Source organism: Filicampus tigris, chromosome 4 (assembly GCF_054856515.1).
Source record: "Filicampus tigris isolate MCC_2025a chromosome 4, RoL_Ftig_1.0, whole genome shotgun sequence".
NCBI classification, from domain to species: domain Eukaryota; kingdom Metazoa; phylum Chordata; class Actinopteri; order Syngnathiformes; family Syngnathidae; genus Filicampus; species Filicampus tigris.
Window position 1 is genome coordinate 11,500,432 of NC_141220.1, and position 19,426 is coordinate 11,519,857.

General features: G+C 40.8%; 1 protein-coding gene across 3 annotated transcripts in view; it reads left to right on the forward strand.

Moving 5' to 3' along the window:
• Nucleotides 1–19,426, forward strand: part of LOC147148489 (neural-cadherin-like) — a 136,884-nt gene that overhangs the window by 104,106 nt on the left and 13,352 nt on the right. For all 3 annotated transcript variants that reach the window (XM_086028517.1, XM_086028518.1, XM_086028519.1), the window contains exons 24-30: nt 655–782; nt 2,871–2,998; nt 7,384–7,507; nt 9,090–9,279; nt 9,527–9,693; nt 13,792–14,056; nt 14,671–14,854. In XM_086028517.1, coding sequence (XP_085884643.1) covers nt 655–782; nt 2,871–2,998; nt 7,384–7,507; nt 9,090–9,279; nt 9,527–9,693; nt 13,792–14,056; nt 14,671–14,854 — 1,186 coding nt within the window. The remainder of the gene's footprint in view (nt 1–654; nt 783–2,870; nt 2,999–7,383; nt 7,508–9,089; nt 9,280–9,526; nt 9,694–13,791; nt 14,057–14,670; nt 14,855–19,426) is intronic.

Below are 19,426 nucleotides of genomic sequence, written 5' to 3' on the forward strand. Positions count from 1 at the left end.
TAAACTGTTTTTTTCACGGTATTTTAGAGAACGCTCAGGGTATTTATTAATTGTGTGTCCATTGTTTTCCTCATTTGCTGTCCATTTTTGGAATATGCAAAATTGCTTCATTGTGATTTGCTTTTGTTAAATGGTTTGGAAATGTTTTCTCAATGTTTACAGGTCATTAGTCACACCAGCTGTCTTCTTAATAGGTTTCAAGTTTGAAATACCCATTATATGTTCACCCAAAACAATGGATTAAAAATGTAGCTCTTGGGGCTTCATGAATGCAAAATAAAATATGGAAAAAGTATGATCCTTATTTGTCATCGAAGTAATGACATTAGTGATTTATCACATATTGTATTTGGATGAATCAAGTCTCAAGAGGATTTGCTGACTGTTTCACTAACACTACCGATGTTACATTTAGTTTTACATTGATGTTTCATGGCTGTCCATGTCATTTTCCAAATTGTATGCTTGTTTTATATACAGTGTTGCGTTTTCCTCATCCCATGAGATTTTTGCCCGCGTGCATTAGCAATATAATTTATTCCTTGATATTACTTTTTTCTTGGCTTTGCCTTCTTGTGGAATAACTACAGTAGTTGTTTAATTGGTTTTATTCATGCATAATAATGTTGATTTACTGTACTGTCTTCACTACAGAGCTGATTGGTGGAGCTCTCAGTCTGAAAATAAACCATGGTTCTGGTACCCTTGTTCTCCAGTTAATAAACAGTGCTGGCCTGGCTGACAGACGCTGGCATCGCCTTGATGTGAGGAGTAACAGTAAAGTAAGTCAATTAATTATATCTTTGCTGTCAACACATGTACTGTACATGTCTGGTAGGGGTGGGCGATATGGGCAAAAAAAAAAAAAAATCTCGATACTTTTTTCAAAAAACTTGATAACGATAATTTGACGATATTCTACAAAAAATATTTTAAATCTGCACTTGATTCACAGACCAATTGTGGATAGACAGCATTTGTGAACAACATCACTTTTAAATTGCAAAATACAGCTTCTGCAAAACATATGATATTCTACGATAATATTTAACAATGAAAAACAAAAAATTATGTATAGATTTACACTGATTTTTGGGAATATTTATGTCATTTAAATGTCTCTGCTCTTATTCCATAATGATATGACATTTTGAGCTGCAGTAAGTTCTGGTGTACCACTTCCAACTACTAGAGAAATAAGAATGAGAAAAAGGTGCAAAGCAATCAGAATGGAAAATAAATGTATTTGATATGTGATTTGTGTGACAGAAGTGTCATCCAGCGAGAGAAAAAAAGACGTCATGACAACACCTATTCTCATACATTGGCCAACGTATTCAGAATAAAGTTGAATAACAAAACTGCAATTTACCGAAAAGTGAATTTTCCCACTCATTCATCGCTGTGATATGTAGACTTGTGACTTTATCCATGTTTGGGTGTATGCTGGCGTCACACTAATAAACGGTCATAGTTTGTGCAACATGGCTCGGGAGTATAGGCTAGTTATGAATGATGTGGACTACAAGCGTGTAAACTGAACGTTAACCGATCATCCAGGATGTCATGTTTGACTTCCTCGCTAAAGTACTGACTGTGTATGTGTGCGTGCATGCGTTTATATTTGTTGGTTCAACTCGGCGACTGTTTTCTGAGTGTGTGTGCGTGTTTAAGCTTTTGTTTAGCGTGCTTGCGCCAAGTTTTCCTCGTAATCCATATGGCTCGTGGTGGAACAGAATTGCTCTTCACGGTGACCGTTTTGGCACATCTAACAATGATATTCCCACCGACGTCAGTCTTGTCAACTCCAAACCATTTACAGACTACGGACCACGTGGACTCGCACCTCGCTCTGAATCCCTGCTCGACACTCCTCCATGAAATGAGGAGGAAACAGCTCCGCTGCAGTGCGGACAGAGTCACGTGACCGGGTCCTGCCCGCTGATTTGGCGAATGATTATCACTTCCTCCTCCTCTGCCGTCAATGCACACTGATTTTTCAGCATTTCCTCATACTTCGCTGTTCGAGGCAGTATTAATACTCGATAATGTAAAATTGCACATCGTGAAATCAAGATTGACAATGATATCGATAACGATATACTGTATATCGCCCACCTCAACTGTCTGATGAAGCTCAAACTCTGATTCGGATTTTGTTCAGTTCTGCACCATAATATAAAGTAACCTCATAGTAGAAAAAAATAACACACATAGTTTTATGGTGACTTAAAAATGATTTGTGAAGTTGTTCAAGGCTCTAGAGAACTGAAAGGGAAATACAAATACAAATGCTGTAATTATTATTTTCTTGGTGTCAACACAGTCTGGCTCAGAAATTTAAACACAAGCAACGATGCGTAAAGTGCTCCCCTGCTATATCATGATTACCATGGCCGCACTACCTTGCAAATGTTTTTTTTTTGTAATGTATCTACTTGTTTATTGCAAAAATATCTGCTATATTGATAATGTACTCACATGTAGGAGAGTAGAGGCACAATCACAAAAAATGCCCAGAAAACAGTAAAACACATTAGCCACAGCTCACTCCCAGACACCAACACTCTTAGCTTGAGCATAGCTTGAGCCAACCAATCAACCTCCCTGCAGATTATTAAAGTTACACGCGATCCCACCGGGCCCCGCCTCTTAAAGGCATTTATACAATACACAGGTAAATGCAATTTCTTTTATGCATTTTTTTTCCAAATACGTTTACTGTGTTGTTGACATGTGTGTGTTATATAATAATAAATACAGTAAGTTTAAAGTGTGTGGAAGGGGTAAAACATAAAACAAATAGGGGAATTGTACTATTGCGGGTGTGCCTGTAATGTGGGGTTCACTGCACATGTCCCCATTTTAAGGAAGTGCGCTTAACTCTGGATCGATGTTCCACTGCAATTGTCATGGAGACAGAAGGCGTGGACTCTTGGGCAATGACAGAGGACCGCTCCTCCTGTGAAATTCGAGGGATAACACCCAACCGGGCCAAGTAAGTGCCATCAAAAACAACATAAAAGACAGCACACAAGACAAACAAATGAATTACTCTCTATTCTCATTGGAAGTACTAAAGTACCTGTATAGTTGAATTCTGTGTCCAACTAGGCAAATGTTTGCAAGTGTTTGCAAAGGTACGGAATGTTGCATCCTCATCAGTGTTTGTCAAGGCTCGTTGAAGGTTGCAAATATTCCCCAAATGTTCTCCAGACATTCACCTGTATTTTCGTGTTGCAAGGGAATTTCAAACATTTTCAAAATTTCCTACGACAGGAAAAAACTGTTGACGAGCATCTGGAGAATGTTTGGCAAACGTTTGTGACGTTCAACGAACCGTAACGTGAACACGTATTCGTTGTCTTCGCCAACACTTGCAAACATTTGCCCCTCAGTGAGATACGTGCTTAAGGACTATATAGTCGTAGATAGCACAGGTGCAGAGTAAAAACTGCCGCATCCTGATTTTCGTGCTGGTGCAATCTACGTTTAGCGTTTTGGGAATTGGGCAGATGGCTCTGAGCCATGCTGTGCGTTCAACTTTACTGAGGGCATTCAATTTCACACACTCACGGCACACTTGCCAATTTGTTGGCTGAAAGTAGACTAAACTTTACACCTGTTGGAACCATATCTAACTATTGGCATGTCATGTCATCTTGAATTTTTGTCTCCTCTCCAAAGTCCTGTCAGTGCCCAACTTCCCTTTCCTTGTATGCTTTACTACACTTTCTGGTTCCACCACAAAGTCTCCTTCTCCCCATTCCTACCAGAAGACACTCCAAGTACTCTCCCGCCTGTCTCGAATCACTTTGGCTATAGCTCTAGCTCCTGCTTCCCACGGAGAGCCTGTCTCAGCTTTTTTTGGAAAAACACACAACACTCTTCCTTTTTCAGCTTCCACCACATGGTTCTCTACTCTGCCTTTGTCTTACTCTTCTTCGCCACCAACAGAGCTATCATACATAACACCATCCACATCGTACATAACACCTGTCTCGCTACACTCTCCCCTACCACTAACCCAACAGTCAGTAATCTCCATCCATCCATCCATTATCGATACCGCTTATCCTCACAAGGGTCGCGGGGCGTGCTGGAGCCTATCCCAGCTGTCTTCGGGCAGTAGGCGGGGGACACCCTGAATTGGTTGCCAGCCAATCGCAGGGTACACAGAGACAAACATGCGCACTCACAATCACACCTAGGGGCAATTTAGAGAGTCCAATCAACTTACCATGCATGTTTTTGGAATGTGGGAGGAAATCGGAGTACCCAGAGGAAACCCACGCAGGCACGGGGAGAACATGCAAACTCCACACAGGGAGGCCGGAGCCGGGATCGAACCCACGACCTCTGAACTGTGAGGCGGACGTGCTAACCAGTCGCCCACCGTGCCGCTGTCAGTAATCTCCTTCAGATGAAATAATCAGCACAAGATGTAACCGACCTGCATGCTTCTACCTCAGTTCTTATAGGTCACCCTATGTTCCAGTCTCTTTTGGATGAAAGTATCCACTACAACCATCTCCATCCTTTTGGCAAAGTCCACCATCATCTGGCCCTCCAAGTTCCTTTCCTGATAGCATATTTGCCCATCACCTCTTCATCACCCCTGTTTCCTTCACCAATTTCCATTACAATCTGCACCAATACAGAGTCTCTCCACCTGGTATGCTTAGAACTGCTTCATCTAGTTCCTTTCAGAATTTCTCTCTCTCTTGTAGTTCACCCCCTACTTGTGGGAAAATACAAAACTAGTTCAAGTTTCAGCCTCATCACGTGACAAATTGTAATTAGAATAACCCCTACTCCGGGTTCGCTGATGGTGTAGTGGTACACACGCCTGAGTTGTGTGCAGGCAGCATGGGATCGGTTCCCGCTCAGTGACAGTGTCTGTGTGTGCCCTGCGACTGGCTGATGACCAGTTCAGGGTGTAGTCTGCCTTTCGCCAGCTGATAGGCTCCAGCACCTCCCTGCGACCTTGTACAGGATAAGTGGTGTGGAAGATGACACATGACAATTTAAAATGGGGACTCGTCAGACCACAGCACACTTTTCCACACACTGGCCGACTTGGTTCTCGTGACACCACTTGATTGTCCTTCTTTTTCACACACTTTAAGGAAAAGCTTAGAGTATTTCTCATCATGTCAAAGCCAGGGTCGTGACCGAGTGGCATGCCTTCATGCCTTCAAAGCCCTCTCTGCTTCCGGTCGTTTGTGGAATGATTTAATTTTTTTCAATGTGTTGCCATGCACATTTTATTTCATCCAACACCTTCAGAACCTCAAGAGCAGGCATTGCCATCACTCACACCATTGAAATCGCTGGTTCTTCTTTTGGCCAATCAAATTGTAGATTCACCTCCTGAACGCCTTCTGCTGCCTGGTGATAAGAAAGTTTCTCTGTCTTTTCATTGGTTCAGCTATGTGTCGCATCTGATAGTGAACTTTTATTGTGAACTACTTATATTGTAGTGTAGGGGTTTGTAGTTGTTGAAATTTGTGTATGAAGATAAAGGTAACTGTGTTTTTTGCTATGGTAATAATGGTATTCATCCTCATTTATGTGAAATGCTCTTCTTTAATGCGTGGGAAGGGAGACTACTGGCAATCGTCCATGAATCTGTGGTTGTCTTTAGTAACAGTTTAGTAACAAACCCTGCAGTGAGAACGTAGCCGTAGTTACATAGTGTATGCCACACAATGGGCGTGCGTAGGGAGACTACTGGCAATCGTCCATGAATCTGTGGTTGTTTTTAGTAACCCTGCAGTGAGAACGTAGCCATAGTTATATAGTGGTTTCTTTTTAATACATTATTTTGTGATGGTGTTATGAGGTGGACTAGGTCACTAAATACCCACTGAAGGCCCTGGTCTGAAACTCACTGCCAGAGATGGGAAATTCAGGTCCAGAAAGTAAAAATCGTGCCACAGTTTGTCTTGAGCCACAGGTGCTTCTAATCACCTGAGCCCGTTTACCTGCTGGTTGAGTAGAGGCACCTGTGGCTAAAGTCAAACTGTGGCAGGGTTTTTACTTTCTGGACCTGGATTTCCCATCCCTGCTCACCACCGACCACTGACGTTACTGAACCATTAAGATTTGATATGAGGGTTTGTATCATAATTATAGTTAGTCTGCCTTGTCATCATGACTTGGGGGCAATATAGTTGTTTTTTGTGCAGAACGAACACGATATTTGCATTTTCATCCATTCCAGGATCACAACAGAAGTGCTACCTCTCTAACACTTGCTAGCATCGCTAGCATCTGCCATCAACAGATGTAAACAACACGTCATTGTGTCACTGGCCGCATGGAAGATTGTGGGATTACTGTATGCAATTTGCAGACAGACATTTTTATTTTCTTTATTTTTTATTCTCTTTACGGACATTTATGCTTGGCAGCCAGGTTCCCCCGGTGCAATGTTGACAGACAAATTGGCTGCTCACCAATTTGACGAGCATGGGAAATATTTACCTCACCACTCGTCGTTTCACTTGGTCATTGGCGAGATGGCAAACGGGGAGCGCACACCCTGGTCATTGTTCACCTGGGACATGTCTGATTTGGTATGAAATATTTAGATGAATGCTCATAATTGTTTGGCAAAGTTTTGAACCGGATGCCCTTCCTGATACAACCCTCTGCATTTACCCGGACGGGCTTGGAACTAACCTACAGTTTGCACTGGCTTGTGGCCTTGTAGGGCTGCATTAAAAAAAAAAAAGCATTGAGAATGTCACTGCAAATCAATTCATCACCCAGTTTCCTTTTCTCCAAACAGTATACCAACACATTTTCTCTGGAGGGAAAATTGTTGAGAACCAATTTATAAAAATAAAAACGTGTAATTTCCTTTTTATGGAATCTGTCTGAGTACATTCTAAATACAGCAACGAAACAATCATATTAGTCAACAGTAATAACTTGATTTATACCATGCTTTTCAAGGAACCCAAGGACACTTACCTGTATATGCTTACAATGTGCATTCCTTCTTTATACTCATTGCTGTTGTTTGTTCTTTAGAGTTTACATTAGACTTAAGGAAAAATAAATAGTATGCATTATAATGAATGCATGTAACAAAGGAACATGCAGTCTGTTTTCATTTTCCTTCTTCAGTTCTATAAAATACTGTGGTTTGTGGTAGTGGTGTCAGCTATTTTTCAAAATGCAACAGAACAGGAACAAAATGTGACCTTTGTTGTCAGGAAGCAGTAAAAGTGATGACTGGCTCAGCCAGTAAAGAATGAAACAATACATTTGAGTTTTGACAGCTCTTGTGGTTTTGCTGTTTGCGGTGCCTTTTCAAATTACATTCTCTTCACACGTATATTACCGGTAATACTTTGAATGCTTTTGTTCCAGGTATCTAAATGCAAGTCATGTGTTGCAACTCGGAGGGGTCAACATGAACATATCGTATGAATACCCACAGCTACAACACAAACACTATATTGGATGTATAAGAAACCTACGTTTGGACAGCAAGGTAATGTAGCAGTTGCCATGCTTTATTGTAATCCACAATGATGATCTGCCTGAAAAGGTGGTTGTACAATACCCGTACTCTGTTTTTCTTTGCGGACTAACCCTAATTCACAATGTATTTTCAAGGTTGCACTAACATTAGATCTATACAGTAGAAAGATAGATAGATAGATAGATAGATAGATAGATAGATAGATAGATAGATAGATAGATAGATAGATAGATAGATAGATAGATAGATAGATAGATAGATAGATAGATAAACAGACAGATAGATAGCATTATTTTTGGGATGTACAAAGACTGTGCATTTCAAACGTTCAACATTATTGCTTGTGCCCTAAACCGGAAGTTACATCATCATATGAACGAATTAATTTTACTCATTGGTTACTGTATACTATTCATCCTACCCATCAAAAATAGCTATATAGCACAGATGATTTGTAATAAAATTATTTTATGTTATTTTCATTTAGGTTTTCATTTCACTTTCGTCCTTTTCGAGATCACTTGGAGATGGTAGTGCAGTGCCCTTGCACCCTCTATTGACCACCACTAGTTGTCCATGTCAGTGAAATTGTCTGAATTTGGCCGTTTATTTGATTTCCTAAGAAATTCAGTAGAGCTCCTCCCTTTTTTGGCCCAATTTCTAAAGGTAATGCAGTATTTGTCCAGTTTACACTTTCACCTTCTATACTTCAAATTAGGTTGTTTTAAGTAGAGTAAATGATTCGTACAAGTGTGCTGTTATCTAGGAACTGTTTCTTTCAAAATAATATGCCCTATCCCTATTTGCATGTATGTTGAGTATTTTTCATTGCTAAATGATCCATTCGAAACACAGCATGTGTGCTGTGATGATGCTTCAGAGCTCACTGCACTAAACAAAGCTGCTTAACACTGTTCTTTTGTTATTTAAACAACTACAACTACCCTGACTTTGGAGTGTCCTGAATTTCTGAAGCCCATATCTCACTGAGCGGCGAAGGTTTGTGTGTTCAAGTGTTCAAGGTTGCAAAGACACTCGCCAGACCTTCGCAAACAGTGTTAATGGTTGCAAACAGTTTTTCTTCAACACATTCAAAATTTCTGTGCGACAAGAAAAACTGTTTGTGACCATTAAAAATATTGGTGAATGTCTGGTGAATGTTTTGCAAGCTTGAACGAACCCTGGCGAAAAAACAACGTTTGAGCCATGGGCAAACACTTGCAAGCCTTCACTGACTTATATAATGTGACATATAATAATATCAATTATATATATATATATATATATATATATATATATATATATATATATATAAATCGGTGATAGCAGAAAGATGGTTCACTTCTGCGATGGCAAAGGTCTGTGCTCTGTTTAGTGGTATTCCATTTCCCAAGTGCACACCGATGCTGCAGCGTGGACCACTTTAGGTACATCAACAAAATGTAGTGCTCCACTATTTGTTGCAAATCATACTACTTCGTCTTGTCCATATCAAAATACCCAGTACCTCACATAATTAGAACTACATCTGTATTTATTCATTTAGTATTTTTGACACTTTTTTTTTTCTCCGCTGCCCACTTCTGCTCAGCTTTATGACCTCGGTTCTCCAGCTGAATCGGTAAACAGCGTGCCAGGCTGCGCTTTCACGGATGACCACTGCACCAACGCAGAGGAAAAACAACCTGCCTCCTGTAGCAAGACGGGGCGCTGCAATGGCGAGTGGGGACCTGTCAGCTGCCTGTGTGAATCAGGCTTTACTGGGCCACAGTGTAATCAGCGTAAGCACTTTGAATCACTGTCAGAGATTGCTGAAGTTTTTCTGGAAAGCAGTGGTCTTAGCTTGTTTAACCTCACAACAAACTATCTTAAAAAAACATTCTCCCCAAGTTTCAAGATTGCCTTGCCCTTTTCCTGCAAAAAGTTTTTCAGCAGAAGCAGGCCTCACTGTGATATTCACATGTACCGGTACTTGTCAGTTGATAGCTAAATTAATTGAACATGCTTTGTGTGTTGCTGATGGACAAGCGGCCCCAGAATTCTCCTTTGATGGACGCAGCCACGTTCAGTTCCAGCTGTTATGGTCCCTTCCTGCGAGAGAGATAAGAGTACAGGCTGGGATTCGAACACGTGCCGCCTTCGGCGTCATCCTCAGTTTGCTCTCTCAGGAACAGAGTGAATACCTCCGTTTAGAGGTGAGTCACAACTGGTTCTTGTTTTTCCACCATGGCAGCTCCGATTGCCTTGTCTGTGTCCCGTTAAAATGATGATTGGGGCCCTAACAGTGATGGCTGTGAATGCTTGTCAAGATGAGTGTCACAGCCCTGACTGTATTTCATAGTGTGTACATATTATTTGTAGTCATGTTTTGTGAGTTTGTGCACGGCTGGTTGTGACCTGTGTGTAGTTGGGCTCTTTGGCTGGCTGGCTGTGTAGTTGTGTTGTGTGTGTTGTGCTGTATGTGTCATACCCTATACCTATTTGTACCGCCGTCTTTCGTTTTTAGTGATCGTGTTAGTTCTTCGCCATAATCATCATAAAATCATTTAGCCACTTAACCCTTGTTAAAAAAAAAAAACATATAAAAAACAAAATCCCATAACAGTGTGTTATCACCATGAGGAGAAGGTTTCTGATATGCCTTGGATCTTTTTTTTTTAAATAAAAACTGAACACCGTCCCACAGACCCGCGAACATCATGCAAGGGTTAATTCATTCATATGTACTCGGACCTTCGCCATAACTATCTATAATTCATTCATTTAGTCAGATCATTCATATTTTGCACTAAGACAATTGGAATACGGGAGTGTACCTCATTTGAAGGTATATCGTTATGTGTGTCCCTGTTGTCTTTGTTCCCATGTTCCACGAGTCTTGGGCATTCGACTTGTGTGTTTAAAACCAAACGGCATTAGAGTACGGCTTTTATTCACCCAAATTTACACTTCTATGTTAGTCCCTTCTTTGGTTGTGACAATGCAGAAGGGTTGTAGCATAATTGGGGGCTGATCTTTGCACTACAAAAGTTGGGTTTCAGGAGTGTTTATTTCGTTTTGAAGTGTTGAGTCATGTGTATCTGTTGTGTTGTGCCCCTCTTCCCTCTTGTACGGTATGTTTGGAAATTCACAACCTTGTTAGAGCACCGCTTTTACTCACTCCAACTCCCACATCTATGTTCGTCCCTTCTTTGTTTGAGGTGATGCAGAATGGTCGTAACACTGACATTGGGTAATAACAGGGTCCATATTGTTGACTACTATTGACTACTGAGTGGGGTGCTGATTGACATATGCATTTTTTCTGCAAATGTTGTGTAATACACACACACACACACACATCTTGTTTCATATATATATATATATATATATATATATATATATATGAAACAAGATGTGAGGCCAGAACATTAAACAGCACCAAGACAAGACACTTTCCAAGGTGGATGGGGGAGGCGTGGGAGGCTAGTTTTAGAATTAGACCTCAGTGAAACAGGCTCCTTGCATACAGCTGACCTGTGATTTTATAAAGTGACAGTCCAAACACCATTTGACAGCCATTTACCCCATGTGGTGTTTGCACTCAATGTGCCACGAAATGAGATGAAAGCCATGAATAATAACGAAAAAAAAAACTCATAGTGTTCATGTCCTGTCAGCAGTGCATCATTCAGAGGAATGTGTAAATAGACTGCATTTATATGGTGCATTACTAGCTTATCAAAGCAATTTTATATAACCAATATTTTTTATTTGACACTCGTGGGTGGTGGTCGTAGTCCACTCCTCCGAGCCAGGAGGTTTGACGAAGGGATTGTCAGGCTATGTGAACTTGAGGTGATATATATATCCGTCCATCCATTATCGATACCGCTTATCCTCACAAGGGTCGCGGGGGCGTGCTGGAGCCTATCCCAGCTGTCTTCGGGCAGTAGGCGAGGGACACCCTGAATTGGTTGCCAGCCAATCGCAGGGCACACAGAGACAAACATCCGTACTCACAATCACACGTAGGGGCAATTTAGACAGTCCAATCAACTTACCATGCATGTTTTTGGAATGTGGGAGGAAACCAGAGTACCCGGAGAAAACCCACGCAGGCACGTTGAATGCAAACAGCACATGGGGTAAATGGCTGTCAAATATTGTTTGGACTGTTACTTTATAAAATCACAGGTCAGCTGTATGCAAGGAGCCTGTTTCACCGAGGTCTAATTCTAAAGCTAGCCCCCACGCCTCCCCCGCCCACCTTGGAAAATATCTTGTCATGGTGCTGTTTAATGTTCTGGACTCACATCTTGTTTTTCTTGGGGACTTCACACAACATAAGGAAAACATTGTTGTCCTCTTTCCTTTGTAGCTCTCCCTCTCTCCCTTAGTGACAGTAGAAGGTAGAGGTGAGTTTCTATTAAACATTTGATATGTGTCTGCAGCAGCACACAGGAGTCTTTTCATCTTTGCTTGTGTTTTAGAAAGAGATATACAGGCATACAGAGAGATACAGGATATAATAAATGTTTTCTACCAAAGGTTACCGGATGGCGGCAACACATTCTTTGAGAATGTTTCTGTCGAAGGATTATAGTTTTTTATAAGCGTTTTCGTCATGAAGCGTATTTTATTTTTTAAAAATGCTCGTCAAAATGATTAATTTGCCCCTAAAATTAAGTCATTGATGAGTAAAATTGCTCATTAAACAAAAAAGGCATTTCGACCCTTGAGATATAGATATTAGGGGTGTAACAAAAAACGGTTTGAAATTGAAAATAATTTTTTCAAATCGTTTTTTGGCTAAAAAGACTGCTTTCTTCCTTGTGGAAGAAACATTCACAGTCAGATGATGCCGTTTTAAGTGCCTTATTATGTTAGGCGTGCTATCTGCAACATAACCGCCAATCTCCATGTAGTAATGTCGGCACGCAACTTTAGGACTTATCCACGGACCTTTCGCCATTGGCGATTTTAACAGGCCAAAATGTTCCCAAACAGGAGACAGCAGTGTACGGGGGGACCTTCGGGCTGCGGCTTGTTTGCGTATGCCGTAATAATGGCCTTTATCCATGCATTTATGATTTATCATGGCGTACTGGATTCTCATCTGTGCCCCCCACTCTCCAACGCGTGCAACACTCAATAGCGTCCGTGTGAAAACTCGCCTACTCGTGTGTAAGCCCGTGCTAATAATAAAAACTGATCAGAAACGGTATGCAAGTGCACTGAACTTAACATGCCGTACCAAAACGTATTGATACACCCAAGTATACCGCTTATATACATACGCAGATTTTCGCTCATCGTGCTCCATCCCATTACTATTCCTCGATGGATGTATGGGTTTTCATTTTGAAAATCTCAAATCAATCACAAACCTCAAAAATAAATATGAGTGTGTTCGAAAAGTGTCCCAATCAATGGGGATTCTCTGCAAGTTTCCAAATGCACATATTCGTGTGGAGTTCAGTTATTTGTGCTTGCAGGTTTATAAGTGCTATTTTATTAATTTTTTTATTTACTATTTTATTTATTTATTCGTTAATTATTTATTTAATTACTTCCTTAATAATTTGATAATTTTATTTCAATATTTACTCATTTATTATGGACTTTGGGGCAGCGTGTAAGTACGTCTTGGTGTGTGTGCATGTGCTCTGTGTCTCTAGTGGGGTATTTGAGATGTCCTGCTGAGTGAGCAATAGTTAATGCAGGCTGGGCTGAATGTGAATTATCTTGCCCCACTGTTTCCAATTAAGATTTAGACATGTAGGAGCTGCAGTTATTGGAGCCCCTCATTGGTTGAGTCCATCGGGTTCGCTCAGCCTTAACTGTTGAAGATAATTGTTGGCTTTTGTATACCTTCCCTTTGGGATGACTCCTGCTTCTGCCATGCAGCAACCAACTGCAAAATTGCAACATTGTTTTTTTGCCACTGAATGTTTGATTTCCATTTTGCTGGAAGGTTCAGTTTTATTTTTTTAATAACTTGGCCCTACCTTTGCTAATCTCCGTTCTGCATTGAAACTTCCCTATATCTTATAATAGTGATCCTGATCAAGTTCTGTGTTTGCCAGTCCACGCAGTGCAAAATGGCACCATCCAAATCAGTGGAGAATTTGTCTCACCCATTTTTACAGTTTGACTCACACAGATATACTGTAACTGATTATAAATCACAATCATATTTTGTTGGCTCAGATCCTAAGCATCAGAAATCAATCGCATAATTACTGTTTTGATCCCATTAATCTGGAGTTCATCCATCCAAATGATATGTACCATGCAATTGAATATCTCAGGTTGTTCAGGGACTGCTGGCCGTTTTCTACAATCTCGGAGATGGAGACTACAACTTGACGCTGCCGTTCCATCACCTGGATGATGGAGAATGGCACGAGTTGGAGTTGGATCGCTTCGGCCGAGAGTTCACCCTGCGCGTGGATGGGGGCGGAGGGCGTCGAGAGATAATGGCCTCTCCTGGGCGGAGTCAGGAGCTCATTATTGACTCTTCTGTTGTGATGCTTGGAAACTCTTTCCCCTCGGGACACAACAGAAGCTTCCTTGGTAGGTGGACACTAATAGGCTAAAAGGAAGAGTTCAAAGTTCAGAAAAGAAATTCAGTGAACTAATTGTTGGCTAAATAAGATTATTGATGGCTAATCAATCATTGAGTTAGCAAGTTAATTTGCAGAGATAAACTGGTAATATAACACCTGGGGTAACTGGAGAAGTTGACTATAAATTAAATTGAGAGACTCATTGATTGTGAAATGCTGCTACCCCTCCTGATGCCTCCTCACTATATGGCTCAGAGACAACCTTCAGTTTTAGGCCGACAACCAAAAGTGTGTCAGTGGCATTGATGTGCATTTAGGTGATGTGTCCGAACTCATTTACCCACAGACTAGAAAAATGTGCAGTACGGTACAGACAATATTGTCCCAAAATGTACCATGCGGACAGTTTAGTTTTAGAGCTGTAAGTATGTTTGTGTACATAAGGGCATTCGTTCCCCTTGGTCTGCAGGTGTGTAATTGACTCAATTATAGTTCATTTGTATTCTTTGTGTATTAGAGGTTACCTCCTTGCAAAGGATTACGTTTATGTATATAAAGGATTTTGCTTGAGATACGTTGTCTTATTGTATATTTATGGCACTTGTTTATTCTCCTTTATAGGCTGCATGCGAGACCTGAGATTTAGTGGTCGATCCATTTCCCTCGACAGGGAGCAGCATTCAGAGGGGCTTCAGCTGGTCTCTGCTCAGGGCGTCTCCCTTGGCTGCTCTTCAGAAGCCTGCAGGAAACATCCCTGCTCTCCTCCCCTAGTCTGTGTAGACCTCTGGAGGCAACATGAGTGCAGGTACTGTGAATTTGAAGAATAGTAAACAGCCCTTGAAGTTAGCACATGCGGGCATGTTGTACTTTAGGCTAGTATGGCACACACGCAGCCAGGTTTGCAACCAGCAATACGCTCAGGATGCACAAACCTCAGATCATAACATTGCCAAGCAACAACGCTCAGGGAATTCAGTTCCTCTGCCACGGCCAAACTGTTATTTACTTCTTTTTATTATTTATCTGACTGTTTGAGAGCAGAATTGTTGAACAATACTGATTTCTGTGAAACATCACACATCACGGAAAAGAGTGCAGAACCAGAGGTCTGCTCTCTTTTGCACCAGTCATCCTGTGCACAAATGAAAACTACTTTGAATTGTTGGAGGGATGCTAGTCTGATTCCTGGCTGCTGTTCAGGTATCCTTGTGCAAAGCACCAACCCCACACCCAAAATGAAAAGGTGCAGCATAATCTACACACTCCTTTCTCTCTTGATGTCTCTGCTTGCATGTGTGTAGTCTGGTTCACTGTGTTGTGTGCACACAACTAATGTATACTGCAGGGTGTGAGTTGAATTTCCCCATGATGAATCATAATGACAGAGGTAGGCGCATCAGCAAATTTTGCCGGTCCTCATTCATCATTCGCAAGCAGCCAGGCGTCCGTCATCGTCAGTTCGTCATTATTTCAAGCCGAACAAAAAAAAACTCTCATTGTCAGTTCGTCACTCTCTCATCATTATTTTAACCACTCTTCCATCACTGCTACATTAAAATTTGTCACCAATATTTTAGGACTGTCAGATCTTCTTTTTCTTCTTTGGCGGCGTTGTTGGCAATAGCCCACAGCGTCGAGAACATATACGAATTCACATCACAGGCAGTGTATCCATCCAGCGTACGTGACTCAACTGTTCACACAAAATATTCCCGAAATTCATATTTTTTTTAGATTTAACATAAAACCATAACCATAAAGGTTTATATGCAAATAAATATCAGACACAAACAAAGATTGCTAGATTGCTGTTGTCATGGCAACCAATCAAAGGTAATACTGGAGCCAGAGATGATCACGAGATCACGGCTCATCCTTATGTTGCAGCTCTGCGTGGCTTGGGAAAGTAAATAATAAGTGTCTGATTGAAGTGCATGTTGTTTAGTCTCAAAAACGTGCATCATGTCTTCTTAGTTAAGTCAAAGTTTTTGGCCACTTTCATATGTTGTCCTGGATTGAATACCGATATGATTTGTTTTGTTTTTTTTGCAATGCGACCGCGGTCTGAACCGGCAGGTCGCATACTGTATATCCAAAATTGATGTCATCCTCAGCTCAAAATGCGCTCCGTGTGGGCACAGTATTGACTTTATATTTGACTTTAATGTAATTCTTCTTGAAACATGAAGCGTAAAGTGGACATTTATGGTGATAGTAGTAATTCAGCCACGGCTCATTTTTCACGCGCGGTTATGACGTGATGTCATCTTTACTGACGTCTCCATGAAATGAGATTGAAAAAGCCTCGCCTCATGATTTCCCCCAAATACTGTGTTTCTACCTCTGACCAAATCTCTCCACGACACGCTGCATCACATTTACTTCCGTAAACACAACGTCGTGTATGACGCCATCTCTTCTTCTGCACAAGCGGGTCACTTTCGGGACGTGCACACACACCAAAGAGACGATGTTGCATTTATAATGTACAGTAATATGAACGTTTAAACACATAAAAAAAATGATTTTTTAAAAAAAGATGGTTGGTTACAGTCCTGCGTAAAGATGAAAATGACCTGATTTGCAGACCCTGAAAATGCGCAAATGTTCAGGAACAGAAATGTTCAGGCAGATGTTTTGCAAATATTTACCGTATTTTCATTGTTCAGTGAAATAGTGCTCTTTTTTCCACTCAATTTTTTGTTAGATGGATAATTTAAGTTCAGCTTTTTCATTCATTTGAAAGGGACCAAGAGACCTTGAACTCTGCGTTTGTTTGTTTTTTTCAAAGAATTCAAAATGTGTTCATTTAATAAATAAAATCAAATTTTCTGAAACATGGATAGACTGCATGAATTCCATAAGAAACACTATTTTACAAGTGTATATATATATATATATATATATATATATATATGTACACACATACATACACACATTCACACGTTCACACAGTTTACATGTCAAAAAATGTTTGCAGCCCTCAGTGTTTTCTTTTCCATGGAAAACGGGTCGAAATGCCTCTTTGAGTGTAAAAGGTTGCCGACCCCTGGGCTAGAGCGTATAAATCTCTCCAAGCCGTTTTTCTTGCTCATGCAAGCACCACCATACAATTAATCCTACGACCTGAAATTGGAAGTCTTTCGTTCTCTTCCTAAAATAACATTGTGCTATTTTGCAATTATTATTTTAATTGCAAAATAATGCAATAAAACTGAAAACGTATTGCATTTTAACGCAAAGTTTTTTGCAATAAAATGCAATAAAGCAATCTTAAATATTCTCGTGAGGTCCTCTGGCGGGTTACGTAGCCTGTTGACTGATAGTGGTTGTGTTGTCAGCTAAATGCTATCTTGGATAAACGGTTGTAAACAATTCAATCCACTCACGATACTCCCGGCCGGTAAAAGGTAGTGAATAGGAAATTAGCCAGCTAATGAGCTTTAAACAATGTTTATGAATTATGAAACATCTGTCATTAGCATCTCTCCCACGGCGTCATGCACAGACATTTTTTTGAGGGGGGGTTTGTGGGACGGACTGGCGAAATATAAGGACGGAAGGTTGCCTAGGTCACGGACGGAGGAAGGACCAGCAAAATAGTGAAAGTGCCCATCTCTCAAATTTTTCATTCCGTGTTCTGAACTGATCCGGAGACTTTACTGATCCCCAGCGACTTTGTCTTTGTTAAAAACAACTAGCGTTGTGTTTGGCGATTCTCTGCTGCCATTCTGCGGTTTCTTTCCCCAACGAGCAGCGGCACCTGCAGAGCTTCTCCCTCCGTCACGCACATTCACACTCACAGCTGGTCACATAGTAGCCTCGTGCAGCAGCTCCACCTGCTAGCAAGCTGCACATCATCGGAAAGAGCTTCGCCTCCTTGAATGACCAGTAGTCGCCACTGCTTCCATTGACACTTAGTACCTCATTTTTTTTTTTTTCAAGTTTCCTGTCATTTGTCATTGGACAGCAAAACAGGCGTCCATCAGTGACCGACGGACCTTCTGTCATTACTGGTGTAATGCCCAACCTCTGCAAATGATTATAATAAATCATGTTAAAAGTGACCCCCTGATACTTCTGCTTGGTGAAGGTAATTTGGCACAGCTGTATTAGCTGTACAGGGTCACCAAAATAATAAAGACACGTATAAGGATATTGCAGTGAGAAACAATGGAGTTCTGAGTTCTGAGCACTAAGCAGCAGTTCTCACTATACTGGCAGCACGTTTAAAAAACAGCGAGTGACACGGCATCCCAATGTCAGAATTCTGTGTCTCCAGCACAGCCTCGGGACACTAGGCGCTGAGAGCAAGCAGGGTGCAGAGGTGAAAAATATTCTGGGGTTTTGAATGAATATAATGAGGGCCTACTACTGAAATGGCAATTTTAGCCTCTCTGTTCCTTGTCACCTTTTTTCAGACACTGAACAATTGACTCGCTTCCAGGGGCATATCTTTGAATGTGATTGAAACTCCAAAAGCATTTAGTGGATTTTTACCTTTTGCCAGTGGTTTCAACACAATACATTTGAAAGATTTTTCTGACAATAAGATTCAACATCTTCTAATTTCATTTGATCAAAAGCCACTGGGCAAATTAGCAATCAAAGTGATGAACAACTTGTTGCTTATTCTTTCTGAGACATTCTCTATCTTCTGGTTTATCCTTTGTTTTTATTTTCCCAGAGAATCTCTCTGTCTGTGTGTTCTGGGTCATTATCGGTCTCTATTCACAAGGGCCATCCTATCAGTTTTGCAACATTTAGCAGAAACAGATACTAGAGTAGCCCAATACACTTCAGTATTGAGCCAGTGCTTTTTTCAGATGTTTTCTATTAAGTTCTAATCTCTCCTTTCTGTTCTTGAGCTTTACCAGTAGTTTGCACCTTGTGGTAAACCTTCAGTATTTACATTCATGAAGGCGTCTCTCGATTACTGACGTTGACAATGATATATCTACCTCTTTAAGAGTGTTCTTGAACTGACCCGATGTTTCTTCACCAAGGAGAAAAATATGCAATCATGCACTTTATTTGTTGTTGAGCTTGCGGATTCATTTCTTCTTTTTGGATTGACAAATTGTTTGTGTGTTAGCAAGGTTTATTTTGCTTTTCTGGCTTAGTGATGGTCTTCTTCATCATCGTATGTTTTAGTATGTATGTATGTATGTATACATACACCATATACCATATGTATATTACCTCTTTAAGGTTGTACATTGATGAGCTCAATGCACAATTACCAAATGCAAATAAATTCAAAACCTCATCATCATTTTCATCATGTTTATCTGCAAAATGATGAGGCAACAACACGGCAGACATTAAGTAGGTCATTAAACTCGTCAACTGCCAGCTTTCTTCAGTCTGGAATACA